Source organism: Opisthocomus hoazin, chromosome 39 (assembly GCF_030867145.1).
Source record: "Opisthocomus hoazin isolate bOpiHoa1 chromosome 39, bOpiHoa1.hap1, whole genome shotgun sequence".
Classification (NCBI taxonomy): Eukaryota; Metazoa; Chordata; class Aves; order Opisthocomiformes; family Opisthocomidae; genus Opisthocomus; species Opisthocomus hoazin.
The window spans coordinates 493,226-507,387 of NC_134452.1; the positions used below are offsets into that span (position 1 = coordinate 493,226).

Below are 14,162 nucleotides of genomic sequence, written 5' to 3' on the forward strand. Positions count from 1 at the left end.
CCCCCCCTCCGGGGTGTCCCCGTCCCCCTTCTGGTGACGCCGCCGTCCCCACGGCGCCGGCTGAGCTCCCCGCTGCAGCTCTGCCACCGCCGGGCCTTTATTCAGCTCCGTCTCGCGCAAAACGGTGGCATTTGGGGACAACAGGGACCGGAGGCGGCGCGGGGCCGCAGTTCGGGGACGGTGGCACCATGGCATGGAGGACTCTGGGGACAGCCGCAGCCGCACCCTTGGGAGGACACGATGGCGACTGTGACCACCCTACCACGGAGGACGCGTTGACGATGATGCCGCGAGGACATGGGGGCCGCCGACAAGTCCCAGTGGATGTCGGGCAGGTGGCGACGATGGTGATGGTGGTGGCCACAGTGAGGAAGGCGGATGCGGTGCCAGATCCTGGTGCCACTGGTGCCACCACCACCGGTCAGAGCACCAGGAGCTCCCGGCAGATGTCGGGCAGGCAGTGACGATGGCGATGCGATGGTGGTGGCCACAATGATGGTGGATGCGGTGCCAGATCCCGGTGCCACCAGTGCCACCACCACTGGTCAGAGCGCTGGCAGCTCCCCATGGATGTCAGGCAGACAATGGTGGTGGCTGCAGTGATGAAGATGGACACAACACTAGATCCCGGTGCCACCATGGGGACACCGACACCGGTCAGAGCACCGGCAGCTCCTGGTGGATGTCAGGCAGGAGGTGACGATGGCGATGGCCACGAGGAAGGCGGACGCGGTGCCAGATGCCGGTGCCAGATGCCGGTGCCACCCGGTCAGAGCGCCCACAGCTCCCGGCGGATGTCAGACAGGTGGTGACGATGGCGATGGTAGTGGCCGCAGTGAGGAAGGCGGACGCGGTGCCAGATCCCAGTGCCACCAGTGCCCCCAGTCAGAGCGGCGGCAGCTCCCCGCGGATGTTGGGCAGGTGGTGACAATGGCAATGGCGGTGGCCGCTGTGCCAGGTCCTGGTGCCCCCGGTCAGAGCGGCGGCAGCTCCCCGCGGATGTCGGGCAGGAGGCGGCAGGCGGTGACGATGTCGACGGTGGCGGCCACGGCGCGCAGGTCGCGGCGAGCCAGGCGCAGGCAGTGGGCGGCGGAGGCGGCGGCAGCCTGCGCCCGGCCCAGGGCCCCCCCCAGCCCCCCCAGCACCCGGGCCGCGGTGCCGTAGCTCTGTCGCAGGGCGCTGCCCACTGCCCCCCGCAGCCGCCCTGAGCCCTCCAGCAGCCGCTGCTGCAGCAGCGAGGGGCCCCCCTGGGCGCCCCCCCAAACCGCCGCCGGCTCCTCTGCCGCCGAGGGGGGCTTCGGCCTCTGCCCCCCCCCATCCTCTTCCCCCTCCTCTTCGGAGGTCTCGGAGGCTTCGCCCGGCACCTTCAGCCCGGTCCCGGGGGCTCCCCCGGGGACCCCCCCCAGCAGCTCCGGCTCCGAGTCGCTCTCGGAGGCTTCGCCCGGCACCACCCGGGGGGCGGCCATGGCCTGGGGGGGGTCAGGGGGGCTGAACCCCCCCGGCTTGGCCCCGGGGTCCTGCAGGGTGTCTTCCGTCCCCCTCGCCCGTGCTCAGACCCCCAGGGCATCCCCCAGCCTCCCGGGGACCCCCAGGGAACCCCCCCCAGCGCCCTGGAAACCCCAGAGCCCCCAGGGACCCACACCCCTAGCACCACGGAAATCCCAGACCCCCACGGGACCCCCCCCCCAACCCCAAGGAAACTCCCAGCCCCCCCCAGGATCCCTCCCAGCCCCACGGGGACCCCAGAACCCCCGGGAATCCCCCAGACCCCCACGTCCAGACAGAGACTCCCCCCCGGGATCCCCCCCCAGCCCCACGGAAACCCCCAGACCACCCCCCCCGGACCCCTCCCAGCCCCACGGGGACCCCCAAACCCCCCCGGAACCCTCCAGCCTCACGGAAATCCCAGACCCCCACGTCCAGAGACCCCTACGGGACCCTCCGAGCCCCACGGGGACCCCCGGGACCCCCCAGACCCCCACGTCCAGAGACCCCCACCCGCGGGATCCCCCCCAGCCCCACGGTGACCCTCAGACCCCCCGGGACACCCCCCCCCCCCCCAGCCCCACGGAAACCGCAGCCCCCCTCCAGCGATCCCACACCTCCTGCCTGACGCCGCCGCAGGTCACATGACTCGGGGTCCCGCGTCACGTGTCAGGCGCGGCCGCCACCCGGAAGTGCCCTCACTCGGCATGGCGGGCCCGGGCGCTGGCAGCGGGCGGCGCATGCGCGGTCCGGGCGGCGGGTGGCGCTCTGCCCCCTAGCGGCGGGAGGGCTGCAGGGGGTGGCCCTGGGGGGACTGGGAGGGGAATGGGGGAGACTGGGAGGACCCCGGTGTCCCCTGTCCCCAAGGCCCAGACCCCCCATGGCCCGTGTCCCAGGGAAACCTTGTCCCCATCGCTGTCCTTGTCCCCACTCTTGTCCCTGTCCCTCTCCCCATCATTGTCCTTGTCCCTGTCCTTGTCCCCATCTCCATTACCAGAGCCACCATGGTCTTGTCCCCACCCCTGTCCTCGTCCCTCTCCCCATCATTGTCCTTGTCCCCACCTGGTCCTTCTCCCCTCATCCTTGTCCCCACCCCTGTCCATGTCCCCAGCCTTGTCCTTGTCCCTCTCCCCATCATTGTCCTCGTCCCCATCCCCATGCCTAGAGACACCATGACCTTGTCCCCCCCGTCCTTGTCCCCACCTTGTCCTTGTCCCCAGCCCTGTGCCCAGAGCCGCCATGGCCTTGTCCCCACCCCTGTCCTCGTCCCTCTCCCCATCATTGTCCTTGTCCCCACCCCATCCTTGTCCCCACCCCGTCCTTGTCCCCAACTCGTCCTTGTCCCCAGCCCTGTCTGTATGCCCATCCCCGTGCCCAGAGCCACCATGGCCTTGTCCTTGTCCCCACCCAGTCCTTGTCCCCAGCCTTGTCCCTCTCCCTCTCTTCATCATTGTCCTCATCCCCGTTCCCATGCCCAGAGCCACCAGGTCCTTGTCCCCCCACCCTTGTCCCCACCCCGTCCTTGTCCCCAACTGGTCCTTGTCCCCAGCCCTGTGCCCAGAGCCATTAGGTCCTTGTCCCCCCATCCTTGTCCCCACCATTGTCCATGTCCCCAGCCTTGTCCTTGTCCATCTCCCCATCATTGTCCTCGTCCCCATCCCCGTGCCCAGAGCCACCACGGCCTTGTCCCCACCCCTGTCCTCATCCCTCTCCCCATCACTGCCCTTGTCCCTGTCCTTGTCCCCACCCCATCCTTATCCCCATCCCCACCCTCATCCCTGTCCCTGGTGCCCGATGGTGGGTGTCCCTGGGGGTGGCCCAGATCTTGGCGCAGGCGAGGGTGACGTCCCCGGCTACCTCCAGCCGGCTGACTGTGGCGGGTGGCAGCCGGTGGCCGCAGTGGCGGAGGTGGCACCCGCTCACCCGCAGGGCGATGGCCTGGCTTGGCGGCTGGGACTCCGGCTGGGTGGCCTCAGTGTCACCGCAGGGGATAGGGACACCCCACCCCCACCCTGGGACCCACTTACCCTGGGGACATCCACCCAGGAGACCCCTACCCCAGGGACCCCCACCCCAGGGACATCCACCCTAGGGACACCCACCTTAGGGACACCCATCCCAGGGACCACAACCCCAGGACACACACCCAGGGGACACCCACCCCAGGGATCCTCACCCTGGTGACACTCACCCAAGGGACACCCATCACAGGGACCCCAACTCCGGGGACATGCACGCAGGGATCCCCACCCCAGTGACACCCACCATGGGGACACCCATCCCAGGGACCCCCACCCCAGGGACATCCACCCCGGTGACACCCACCCCGGGGACACCCACCCCAGGGAGACCCCAGGGACCCCCATCCTGGGGAGACCCAGCCCAGGACACCCTCCCAGGACCAGGGTCAGGAGCAGGAGAGGGGTTGGGATCAGCTTGGGACTGGGACTGGAACCAGGACCACGACTGGGACCAGAACTGGGACTGGGACCAGGATTAGGGTTGGGACCAAGACTGGGACCAGCTCGGGAGCAGGAGTGGGACCAGGACCAGGATTAGGACCAGAACTGGGATTGGGACCAGGATCAGAGTTGGGACCAAGACTGGGACCAGGATCGGGAGCAGAACTGGGACTGGGACCAGCTTGAGACTGGGACTGGACCCAGGATCAGGGGCCACAACCAGGATCAACACTGGGATCAGGATGAGCCCCTGCGTGGTGACCACGTCCAGGACCAGCACTGGGACAGGCCTGGGGACTAGGACCAGGATCAGGACCTTGTCCCAGGCCACGACTGGGACTGGGACTGGTATCAGGACCAGGATAAGGACCAGGACCAGGCCTGGCACCAGGACGAAGGTGGTGACCGTCTCCAGGACCAGGACTGGGACCAGAACCAGAACCAGCCCTGGGACCATGTCCAGGGCCAGAACCAGGACCAAGACTGGGACCACAGCCAGGACCAGGACCAGAACCATGTCCAGAAGCAGGACCAGCCCTGGGTCCTGGACGCCTCCCAGCACCCAACACCCAGCCCTGGAGCCCCCCAGCACCCAACACCCAGCCTGGACCCCTCCCAGCACCCAACACCCAGCCCTGGAGCCCCCCAGCACCCAACACCCAGCCTGGACCCCTCCCAGCACCCAACACCCAGACCTGGTGCCCCCTCCCTGAACCCAGCACCCAGCCCTAGGCTCCCCAGCACCCCAAATCCTGCAACCCCCCCCAAATTCTGCAGCCCCCATGTCCCCCTCGTCCCCTCCTTGTCCCTGTGTCCCCATGTCCCCATGTCCCTTGTCCTCCATGTCCCCATGTCCCTTGTCCCTCATGTCCCCCATGTCGCCACCATGCCCCACCATCCCGTGTGTCGCCATGTCCCCCACGTCCCCTCCATCCCCTGTGTGCCCATGTCCTGTGTCCCCGTGTCCTTTGTCCCCCGTGTCCCCACCATCCCCTGTGTCCCCATGTCCCTTGTTCCCTGTACCACCCATGTCCCCCTCACCCCCTCCTTGTCCCTGTGCCCCTGCACCCCTATCCCCACGTCCCCTGTGGTCTCCCTTGTGTCCCCTGGGCAAATCCAGTCCCCTCGCCACCTCCCATTAACCCTTTCCTGGTCAGGGGGGGCCCAAGCTGGTTTTGGGGTGGGAAACCCCACTTCTGGTGGTGGGCTGGGTGGCCGGCCAGTGTCACCAGTGTGGGTGGCCAGCGAATGTCATCGGTGCTGGTGGCTGGCGCCTGCCGTCGGTGCCCAGGCCAGCAGGTTCCTCTGGCAGGAGCCACCAGCCACAGGAAGCAGCGATGTCACGGCGATGTCACGGCGATGGTTGCGCGGGCATGTCACAGGCAGCAGCTGTCCCCTGTCCCTGCCTGCCAGGGGGTCCCCTTGTCCCCAGGGTCGCCGCATCCCCGATGTCCCCCCGTGTCCCTGCGTCCCCCACGTCCCCCCACATCCCTTTCATCCCCCATGTCCCTGCATCCCCCCATGTCCCCCTGTCCCCCGCATTCCGCTGTCCCCCCGTGTGCCCCGCACTCAGCCAGTCCCCCACATCCCCAATGTCCCCCCGTGTCCCTGCATCCCCCATGTCCCCCACATCCCTGATGTCCCCCTTGTCCCTGTGTCCCCATGTCCCCCGTCTGCTGCATCCCTGATGTCCCCCCTGTCCCCTGCATCCCCCCCTCCCCTGCATCGCCCTGTCCCTGTATCCCTGATGTCACTCCTGTCCTCCGCACCCTCTGTGTCCCTGCATCCCCGATGTCCCCTCTGTCCCTTTTGTACCCCACATCCCTCCATGTCGCTGCATTCCCCCTCTCCCTGCATCCCTGATGTCCCCCATGTCCCTGTGTCCCCATGTCCCCCCCATCCCCGCATCCCTGATGTCCCCCGTATCCGTGCGTCCCCTTGTGCCCCCTGTCCCCCACATCCCTGATGTCCCCCAAGTCACCTGTGTCCCCATGTCCCCTGCATTCCCCCTCTCACCCCATCCCTGATGTCTCCCATGTCCCCACACCCCATGTCCACCCTGTCCCCCACCTCCCTGATGTCCCCCCTGTCCCTGTGTCCCCATGTCCCCCGCATTCCCCTGTCCCTGAATCCCTGATGTCCCCCATCCCCTGCATCCCCAATGTCCCCCACTTTCCCCCTCTCCCCACATCCCTGATGTCCCCTTTGTCACCTGCACCCCTGATGTCCCCCATGTCCCTGCGTCCCCATGTCCCCGCATTCCCCCTCTGTCCCTGACATCCCCCATGTCTCCTGCATCCCTGATGTCCCCTTTGTCACCCCTATCCCTGAGGTCCCCCCGTCCCCATGTCCCCTGCATTCCTCCTCTGTCCCTGATGTCCCCCGTCTCCTGCGTTCTCCCTCTCCCTGCATCCCTCATGTCCCCCCCATCCCTGCATCCCCCCGTCCCCTGCATCCCCACGTCCCCCCATCCCTACATCCCCCCCCATCCTCTATGTCCCTCTCTGTCCCTGACATCCCCCATGTCTCCTGCGTTCTCCCTGTCCCTGCATCCCTGATGTCCCCCCTGTCCCCCACATCCCTGATGTCCCTCATGTCCCTGCATCCCCGATGTCCCTCCCCATCCCTGCATCCCCCATCCCCTGCATCCCCACGTCCCCCCATCCCTACATCCCCCCCATCCTCTATGTCCCCCCCGTCCCTGCATCCCCCATCCCTACCCACCCCCACAGCCCCCCTCCCCCAGCACCCCATCCCCCTCCCCACCTCCAGCAGGATCCGTGCCCAGCCCCGTCTCCCCAGCCCACCCCGCACCCCAAACCCTCCGTGGGGCTGGATCCGGCCGGGCGTTGCTGGGCCCTGACTCAGGACAAGCTCCCGCCGGCGCAGCCGGAATTTCTGCCTGGTCCACACCTAATTATTTCCTCCCCGGCTTGACAGCGGCAGGGCCGGATCCTGACCCGGTATAAATCCGGCGCTGAGGCGGCGTCAGGGACCGATGTGGCCGGAGGCAGGCGGGGATGGAGCCGGCGACACTGCCAGGGGTAGGATGGCGACGGGGACGGGGCAGGATGAGGCCCTGGGGCAGGGGGGTGGCCCTGGGGTGCCCTGGGAGGGTGCTGGGGATGGAGAGGGTGCGGGGGGTCCCAGCCACCACTATCCCCAGTATAGGCGGGGCTAGGGTCACCAGTGGCCCCAGTATAGGCGGAGTTATGGTCACCATTGTCCCCAGGGTAGGCTGCCCCATGGTCACCAGTGGCCCCAGTATAGGCTGGGCTGGGGTCACTGATGTGCCTGGTAAAGGCTGGGCTAGGGGCACCAGTGTCCCCAGTATAGACTGAGATAGGGTCACCAGTGTCCCCAGTATAGGCTGGGTTAGGGTCACTGATGTGCCCGGTAAAGGCTGGGCTAGGGGCACCAGTGTCCCCAGTATAGACTGAGATAGGGTCACCAGTGTCCCCAGTATAGGCTGGGTTAGGGTCACTGATGCACCCTGTAAAGGCTGTCCCATGGCTACCAGAGTCCCCAGTATAGGCTGGGCTAGGGTCACCAGTGTCCCCAGTATAGGCTGGCCCATGGTCACCAGTGTCCCCAGTATATGCTGGTCTAGGGGCACCAGTGTCCCCAGTAGAGGCTGTCCCATGGTCACCAGTGTCCCCAGTATAGGCTGAACTAGGGTCACCAGTGTCCCCAGTATAGACTGGGTTAGGGTCACCAGTGTCCCAAATATAGGTTGTCCCGTGGTCACCAGTATCTCCAGTACAGGCTGGGCTGGGGTCACCGATGTGCCCTGTAAAGGCTGGGCTAGGGGCACCAGTGTCCCCAGTATAGGTGTCCCCTGTATACAGGGATACAGCTGTCCCAGTACAGGCTGGCCCATGGTCACCAGCATCCCCAGTATAGGCTGGGCTAGGGGCACCAGTATCCCCCAGTATAACTGTCCCCTCACTGGTGTCCCCAGTATGGGCTGTCCCAGTATTCCCAGTATAGGCTGGACTGCGGTCGCTGGTGTCCCCAGTCCCTGCTGACGCTGTGCCCCTCGTACAGGCTCCTCCAGTACTCCCAGTTCAGGCTGTCCCAGTGCCACCATTGCTCCCAGTCCAGTTTGTACCAATGTACCCCAGTCCAGCCTGTCCCATAGCAACCAGTATCCCATGTCCAGGCAGTCCCAGTGTCTCAGGTGTCCCCAGTCCAGCCTGCCCCATGGCCCCCTGTGCTCCCAGTCCAGCCTGACCCATAGCCTCCAGTGTTACCAGTTCAGGCAGTCACACGCTCACCAGTGTCCCCAGCACCAGTTGCAGCCTGGCTCCCAGCACCCAGCAGGCCCGTTCATCCTGGCTAGTCCCCATGACCCCACTCCAATCCGTCCCAGTCTGGCCCAGTCTGTCCCCACACCCCTCCCAGACCCCCACCATCCAGGTCCCCCCCCAGCGTCCCCACAGGGGCACCGGGGAGGGGACATGGGGTCCCTGCGGCCCTTGGGGACAAGGACGGGGTCACCCAGTTCAGGAGCAGCATTTTGGTGCTGATCCCCCAAAACTACCCCAAAACCATGAGATGGCTCTGTCCCCACGCTGTCCCCATGGTGTCCCCGAGTCCCCATGTCCCCACGGTGTCCCCATGTACCCATGGTGTCCCCAAGTCCCCATGGTGTCCACGTGTCCCCATGGTGTCCCTATGTCCCCATGTCCGTATGGTGTCCCTGTGTCCCCACAGTGTCCCCATGTCCCTACACTGTCCCCATGTTCCCATGGTGTCCCCATGTCCCCATGTCCCTACACTGTCCCCATGTTCCCATGGTGTCCCCATGTTCCCATGGTGTCCCCATGTCCCCATGTCCCTACACTGTCCCCATGTTCCCATGGTGTCCCCATGTCCCCACGGTTTCCCTGTGTCCATATGGTGTACCCATGTCCATGTGTCCCCATGTTCCCCTGTCCCTGTGTCCCCATATACCCATGGTGTCCCCATGGTGTCCCCATGTCCCAGTGGTGTTCTGTGTCCCCATGGTGTCCCCCTATCCCCGTGTTCCCTTGTCCTTGTGTCCCTGTGTCTCTATGTCACCATGTCCCCCTGTCCCCCACCCTCATGTCTCCATGTCCCCATGTGCCTGTGGTTCCCCTATGTCCTGGTGTCTCCCTGTCTCAATGTCACCAAGTCCCCCTGGCCCCAGGGTGTCCCTGGGCTGTGCAGTGGGTGACCTGTCCACCACCTCCCCCCCCCCCCCCCCGGCAGGGTACCTGCTCGCCAGCGTGTGGGGGGAGCCCGGTGGGCACCCCGGGGTGCTGCGAGGAGCGGCTGGCCTGCCTGGCACCGAGGGGGGACTCTTGCACCTGCCGCGACGGTGCCTTCGTGGAGGTGGAGCCCAGCGAGCACCAAGGTACAGGGTGGCGGGGACACTGGTGGGGTGGGGAGCCGGAGGGGCTGGGCCTGTCTGTCCTGCCTGTCCATCCCATCCCATCCCATCCCATCCCATCCCATCCCATCCCATCCCATCCCATCCCATCCTATCCCATCCCATCCCATCCCATCCCATCCCACTCCATCCCACCCCATCCCCATCCCATCCCCATCCCATCCCATGCCATCCCCTCCCATCCCACCCCATCCCCATCCCCTCCCATCCCATCCCATCCCATCCCATCCCATCCCCATCCCCACCCCATCCCCATCCCATCCCACCCCATCCCATCCCCATCCCCATCCCACCCCATCCCATCCCATCCCATCCCATCCCATCCCATCCCATTCCATCCCATCCCATCCCATCCCATCCCCATCCCATCCCATCCCATCCCATCCCATCCCATCCCATCCCATCCCCATCCCGTCCCATCCCATCCCCATCCCCATCCCATCCCATCCCAACCCATCCCATCCCCATCCCAGGATCCCAGCAGTCACCAGCACGGCTTCTTCTGCCATTAATTATACCCACCGTTAATAATAATCTCCACCAATCAGGCTCCTCCCCAGGTTTGGGGTCCCCATGGCCCCAGCACCCACTCCATTGCCCCTCCCCCCAGATTTGGGGTACCTGTGGCTTCAGCACCCGTGTCCCCATGGGGGGGGGGGGGGAAGCTCCCCAGTGCCTGCAGGGGAGCTTGGTGAGACCCCAGCTGTCCCCTCCCTGTCCCCAGAGCCGCTGACGGAGGATGACATCTACTGCCGCTGCCTCTCCAAGACGCTCTGCCACACGGCCACCCCTGTCACCGTCGGCTTCTACGCTCCCTGCGGCCACCGCCTCTACTCCCTGCTGGGCAAGGTCACCGGTGGGTGCGGGGACAAGGGGCCACCAAGGGTCGCCCTCCCCAAGAGCCTCCCAGCCAGCCCCCGCCGGGTGCTGGCGGTCCCCATGCCACCAGCACCCTGGGTCTGGGGCCCTGTTGCAGCAGCGTTCGCCCTGCTCCCCCCGCCTTATCCCCAGATTCAGGGTCCTGGTTGGTTCTCCTGCCACCCTGTTGTCTTCTACAGATTTGGGGTGCCCCATTGCACCAGCACCCATCCCATCCCACTCCATCCCACTCCATCCCATCCCATCCCATCCCATCCCATCCCACTCCATCCCATCCCATCCCTATTCCATCTCATTCCATCCGCATCCTATCCCATCCCATCCCCATCCCCATCCCAACCTATCCCATCCCATCCCCATCCCATCCCCATCCCATCCGAATCCCCTCCCATACCCATCCCATCTCCATCCCCTTCCCATCCCCATCCCATCCGAATCCCCTCCCATACCCATCCCATCTCCATCCCCTTCCATCCACATCCAATCCCATCCCATCCGAAACCCATCCCATTCCAACCCGTTTTATCCCAATCCCCATCCCATCCCACCCCCACCCCATCCCAATCTGATCCTCATCCCAATCCCCACCCAATCCCATCCCCATCCCATCCCATCCACATCCTATCCCAACCCATTTTATCTCAATCCCCATCCCTATCCCATCCCCATCCCATCTCCATCCCCATCTCCATCCCCATCCCATCCCATCCAAATCCCATCCCATTCTATCTCATCTCAATCCCCATCCCCTTCCCATCTCAATCCCCATCCCCTTCCATCCCATCCCATTCCATCCCATCCCATCCCGTCCCATCCCATTCCATTCCAATCCCATCCCATCCTGACCCCATCCCATCCCATCCCATCCCCCTCCCATCCCATCCCATCCTGACCCCACCCCATCCCATCCCACCCCATCCCATCCCATCCCATCCCATCCCATCCCCATCCCATCCCCATCCCAGCCCAGTTTCTGCCTGGGGTTTGAGGCGCTGCTTGCACGAGCACCCATCCCCCATCTCCCTACATTCGGGCTCCCCATCACACCAGCACCCACCCCACCCCATCCCATTTCTCCCCCCAATTCTGGGTGCCCGCTGTGCCAGCCCCCCTCCCACGCTCCCCCCAACCCCACCTCGGAGCCCCTCCTAACCCCTGGTCCGTCCCCCAGGCTTCATGCGGGAGGAGATGGCGCAGCGGGAGGAGGCCGAGCTGCACCGGAGCCACCAGCAGCCGCGGAGCCCCCGGGGCTGGGGCCTGCTGCTGGCCCTCTGGTACATGGCCTTCTACAAACCCATCATCACCGAGGGCCACCTGAGGAGGAAGAACATCGAGTTTGTCTTCATCCACTTCAGCGCCTGGCAGTATGCCGGCTGTGACAAGCTCTGGGCCGGTTTGGTCACCACCCTCTGCGACAGCGTCCGCCACCATTTTGGGGCTCTGCCCCTCAGCGTCTACCACGTCATGGGCACCCGGCCCCGCTTCGCCTCCGGCTTTAGCCAGAAGGAGTGGGTCCTCAAGAGGGACACCTGCCTCAAGCTCTGGGGGATGCTCTTCATCCTGGCTGCCGGCCTCAGCATCCTGCTGGTGGCCCTTTTGGTGCCAGGCATCAAGGACCACCACACCTTGAAGGTGGTAGGCAGTGCCGTCACCTCGCTCTCCGGTTCCAGTTTGGTGCTGGGAGCTTTCTCTGTCTTGAAGAACTTGTTGGTCAGCGAGAAGCAGAAGATCGAACGGTTGACCAACAGCGAGAGGTTCACCAGCCAGCTGGGCTTCATGAGCAAGGTGCGCAGGGAGGTGGAGGTGCTCGTCGACTTCTTGGCCTTCATGGAGATCTTTGAGCGCCGACGGCTCCGTGTGGTGCTGGAGATCACCAGCCTGGATGTCTGCTACCCGGAGAAGGTGGCTGGTGTCCTCAACGCCATGAGCACCTTGCTCTCCGAGGCCAACACGCCCTTCATCTTCATCCTGGCTGTGGACCCCAGCGTCATCATCCCCTGCCTGGAGCAGACGGGCTGCATGAAGGGTCTTGCCGACAACGGTTACCTGTACCTCAATCGGACGGTGACGCTGCCCTTCTCCATCCCGGAGATGGGCGCCCGCTCCCGCCTCCGGTGCCTGGAAGCCGCCGTCCAGACGCGGGAGGACCTCATGTACCGCATCATCACCAGCAACGTGGAACGCCGCCGAGCCAAGTGCCAGGGCATCCCAGCGGCTCCCAGCTGGCAGGAGATGGACGCCGAAGCTGTCCGCTGCATCCACGAAGCTTTCCGTTGCCTCCACGATGGTGCCGACCCTCTCACCCGTTACCTCCCCACCAACAGCGCCCACGTCCGCCGCATCGTCAACACCATACCGATCACCCTACGGCTCCTCCTGCACCGCGCCGGCACCCCCGGCACCCCTTCGCCCCGCGCCGCGGCCGCTTGGGTGGTGATGGCCGACCAGTGGCCGTGCCGGCTGAGCTGGGTTCTCCAGTGCCTGGAGGATGCGTGGCAGAGCGGGCCGGCGCCGGATTTCGGCACTCGAACATTGTGGAGCATCTTCCAGGAGAACGTGGGGGAGCTGAGCGCCCTGCGGCAACCCCTGCACAACGTCCTCAGCCTGGACGGGGACCCCGAGCTCTTCCAGACCTTCCTCGCCTGCGACTTCCCCTTTGACACCCGCGACGCCCGCGCCTTCCTCGGCGTCACCGTCAACCTGGACCACTCCATCCGGCACAAGATGGGGCTCCTACGCGGCCTCGACCGCCTGAAGAAAGCCGCCGCCGCCGCCACCGTGTCCCGCAGCGTCCAGTGTCCCCACCCCGAGTGACGAGGACGGGGTCTACGGGTGATGGCGGTGGCGCCGGCGTTGTCCCCGTGGTCGGGGACCTGAGGATGCCCATGTCCCCTTGTCCTCCCCCCATTTGGGGACCTGTTTGGGGATGGGGACAATCTCTGTCCCCAAGAAGAGACACTGTGGGGGGGGAAACGCCACCGGAGGATGGAGCTGGGGTGACTGGGAGAGACTGGGCAGGACTGGGAGAGACTGGAAGGGACTAGGGGAGATATCAGGTGACCCAGCGGGTTCGGGGGGGGGGGGGGGTCACTGCCACTCCAGGGACCCTGGCATCCGGGTGACCTCACGCCCCCCCCCCGCCCCCCCCTCGGGAGCTCAGCACCCACTGCCACTCCCCGTGCCCCCTTTGGGGACCATCACATGGAGGGGACATAGGGGGGACCCCAGCAAGCCCAGTGCCAGGGTGACCCCAGAGCTGGGATGCCCCCGAGCTGTGCCCCCCCCCCCCCCCTCCCCCGAGGTGAAGCCCCCCTGGGCCCCTGGGGTCATCCCATAATAAACCAGTTCAACCTCCTGCTCTGTGTCTTGGCTTGGAGCTTTTGGGGGGTCCTGTGTCCTCCCTGGGCAGGGGGGGCGCTGAAAAAAGCCCTCAGGGGTTGCAGGGCTGCCCATTTTGGGGGGAAATCAGCCCAAATTGCCTCTGGGATGGTGGCACTGGGGGGGGGGACACGGGACACCAGGAGCAGCCGATGGGATACCGCGCATCGTCAGCGTGAATTAATTAATGGCCAGAGAGCGGCCCCCCGGCACCCCCCACCCGCTCCGAAACTCCAAATTGGAAAATGGGGTGGGGGTTTTTTTCGGGGGGGGGGGAGGCTAATTTCTGAATTTAGCTGGTTTGTTCTCGTAACAGACAGCCCCCCCCCAAAAAGCTGATTTTTGCAAGGAGACGAGGCGAGCGCTGGAAGAGAGAGGCGGGGGGGGGAGTCGGTGACGAATGCAGATCTCGTTTAATAGAAAACTGTGATCCAACAAAAAAAAAAAACAAAAAACCAACCCCCAAAACCCCCACGACGGAAAGCAACCCCCCAACACCAGCAGAACGACGGCCGCCGGCCCCCCCGGCCCCCCCCCCCGGC

General features: G+C 65.5%; 2 protein-coding genes across 4 annotated transcripts; one reads left to right on the forward strand and one right to left on the reverse strand.

Moving 5' to 3' along the window:
- Positions 1-73: 73 nt before the first annotated feature.
- BLOC1S3 (biogenesis of lysosomal organelles complex 1 subunit 3) lies at positions 74-2,336 on the reverse strand. Of its 2 annotated transcripts, none has more exons than XM_075446152.1 (2): positions 2,103-2,336; positions 74-1,469 (listed from the first exon to the last, which is right to left on the reverse strand). In XM_075446152.1, the coding sequence occupies exon 2, from the start codon at positions 1,464-1,466 to the stop codon at positions 975-977; it is 492 nt and encodes a 163-aa protein (XP_075302267.1). In that variant the 5' UTR covers positions 1,467-1,469; positions 2,103-2,336; the 3' UTR covers positions 74-974. The 2 variants fall into 2 exon arrangements, with proteins under 2 accessions (XP_075302267.1, XP_075302266.1); XM_075446151.1 differs by having other exon boundaries at positions 74-1,488; positions 2,103-2,165.
- A 4,550-nt stretch (positions 2,337-6,886) lies between these two features.
- On the forward strand, positions 6,887-13,305 carry NKPD1 (NTPase KAP family P-loop domain containing 1). Of its 2 annotated transcripts, XM_075446175.1 has the most exons (4): positions 6,887-6,991; positions 9,183-9,327; positions 10,088-10,219; positions 11,414-13,305. In XM_075446175.1, exons 1-4 carry the CDS (start codon positions 6,968-6,970, stop codon positions 13,054-13,056), a joined length of 1,944 nt encoding a protein of 647 aa, XP_075302290.1. In that variant the 5' UTR covers positions 6,887-6,967; the 3' UTR covers positions 13,057-13,305. The 2 variants fall into 2 exon arrangements, with proteins under 2 accessions (XP_075302290.1, XP_075302291.1); XM_075446176.1 differs by lacking the exon at positions 10,088-10,219.
- Positions 13,306-14,162: the final 857 nt, after the last annotated feature.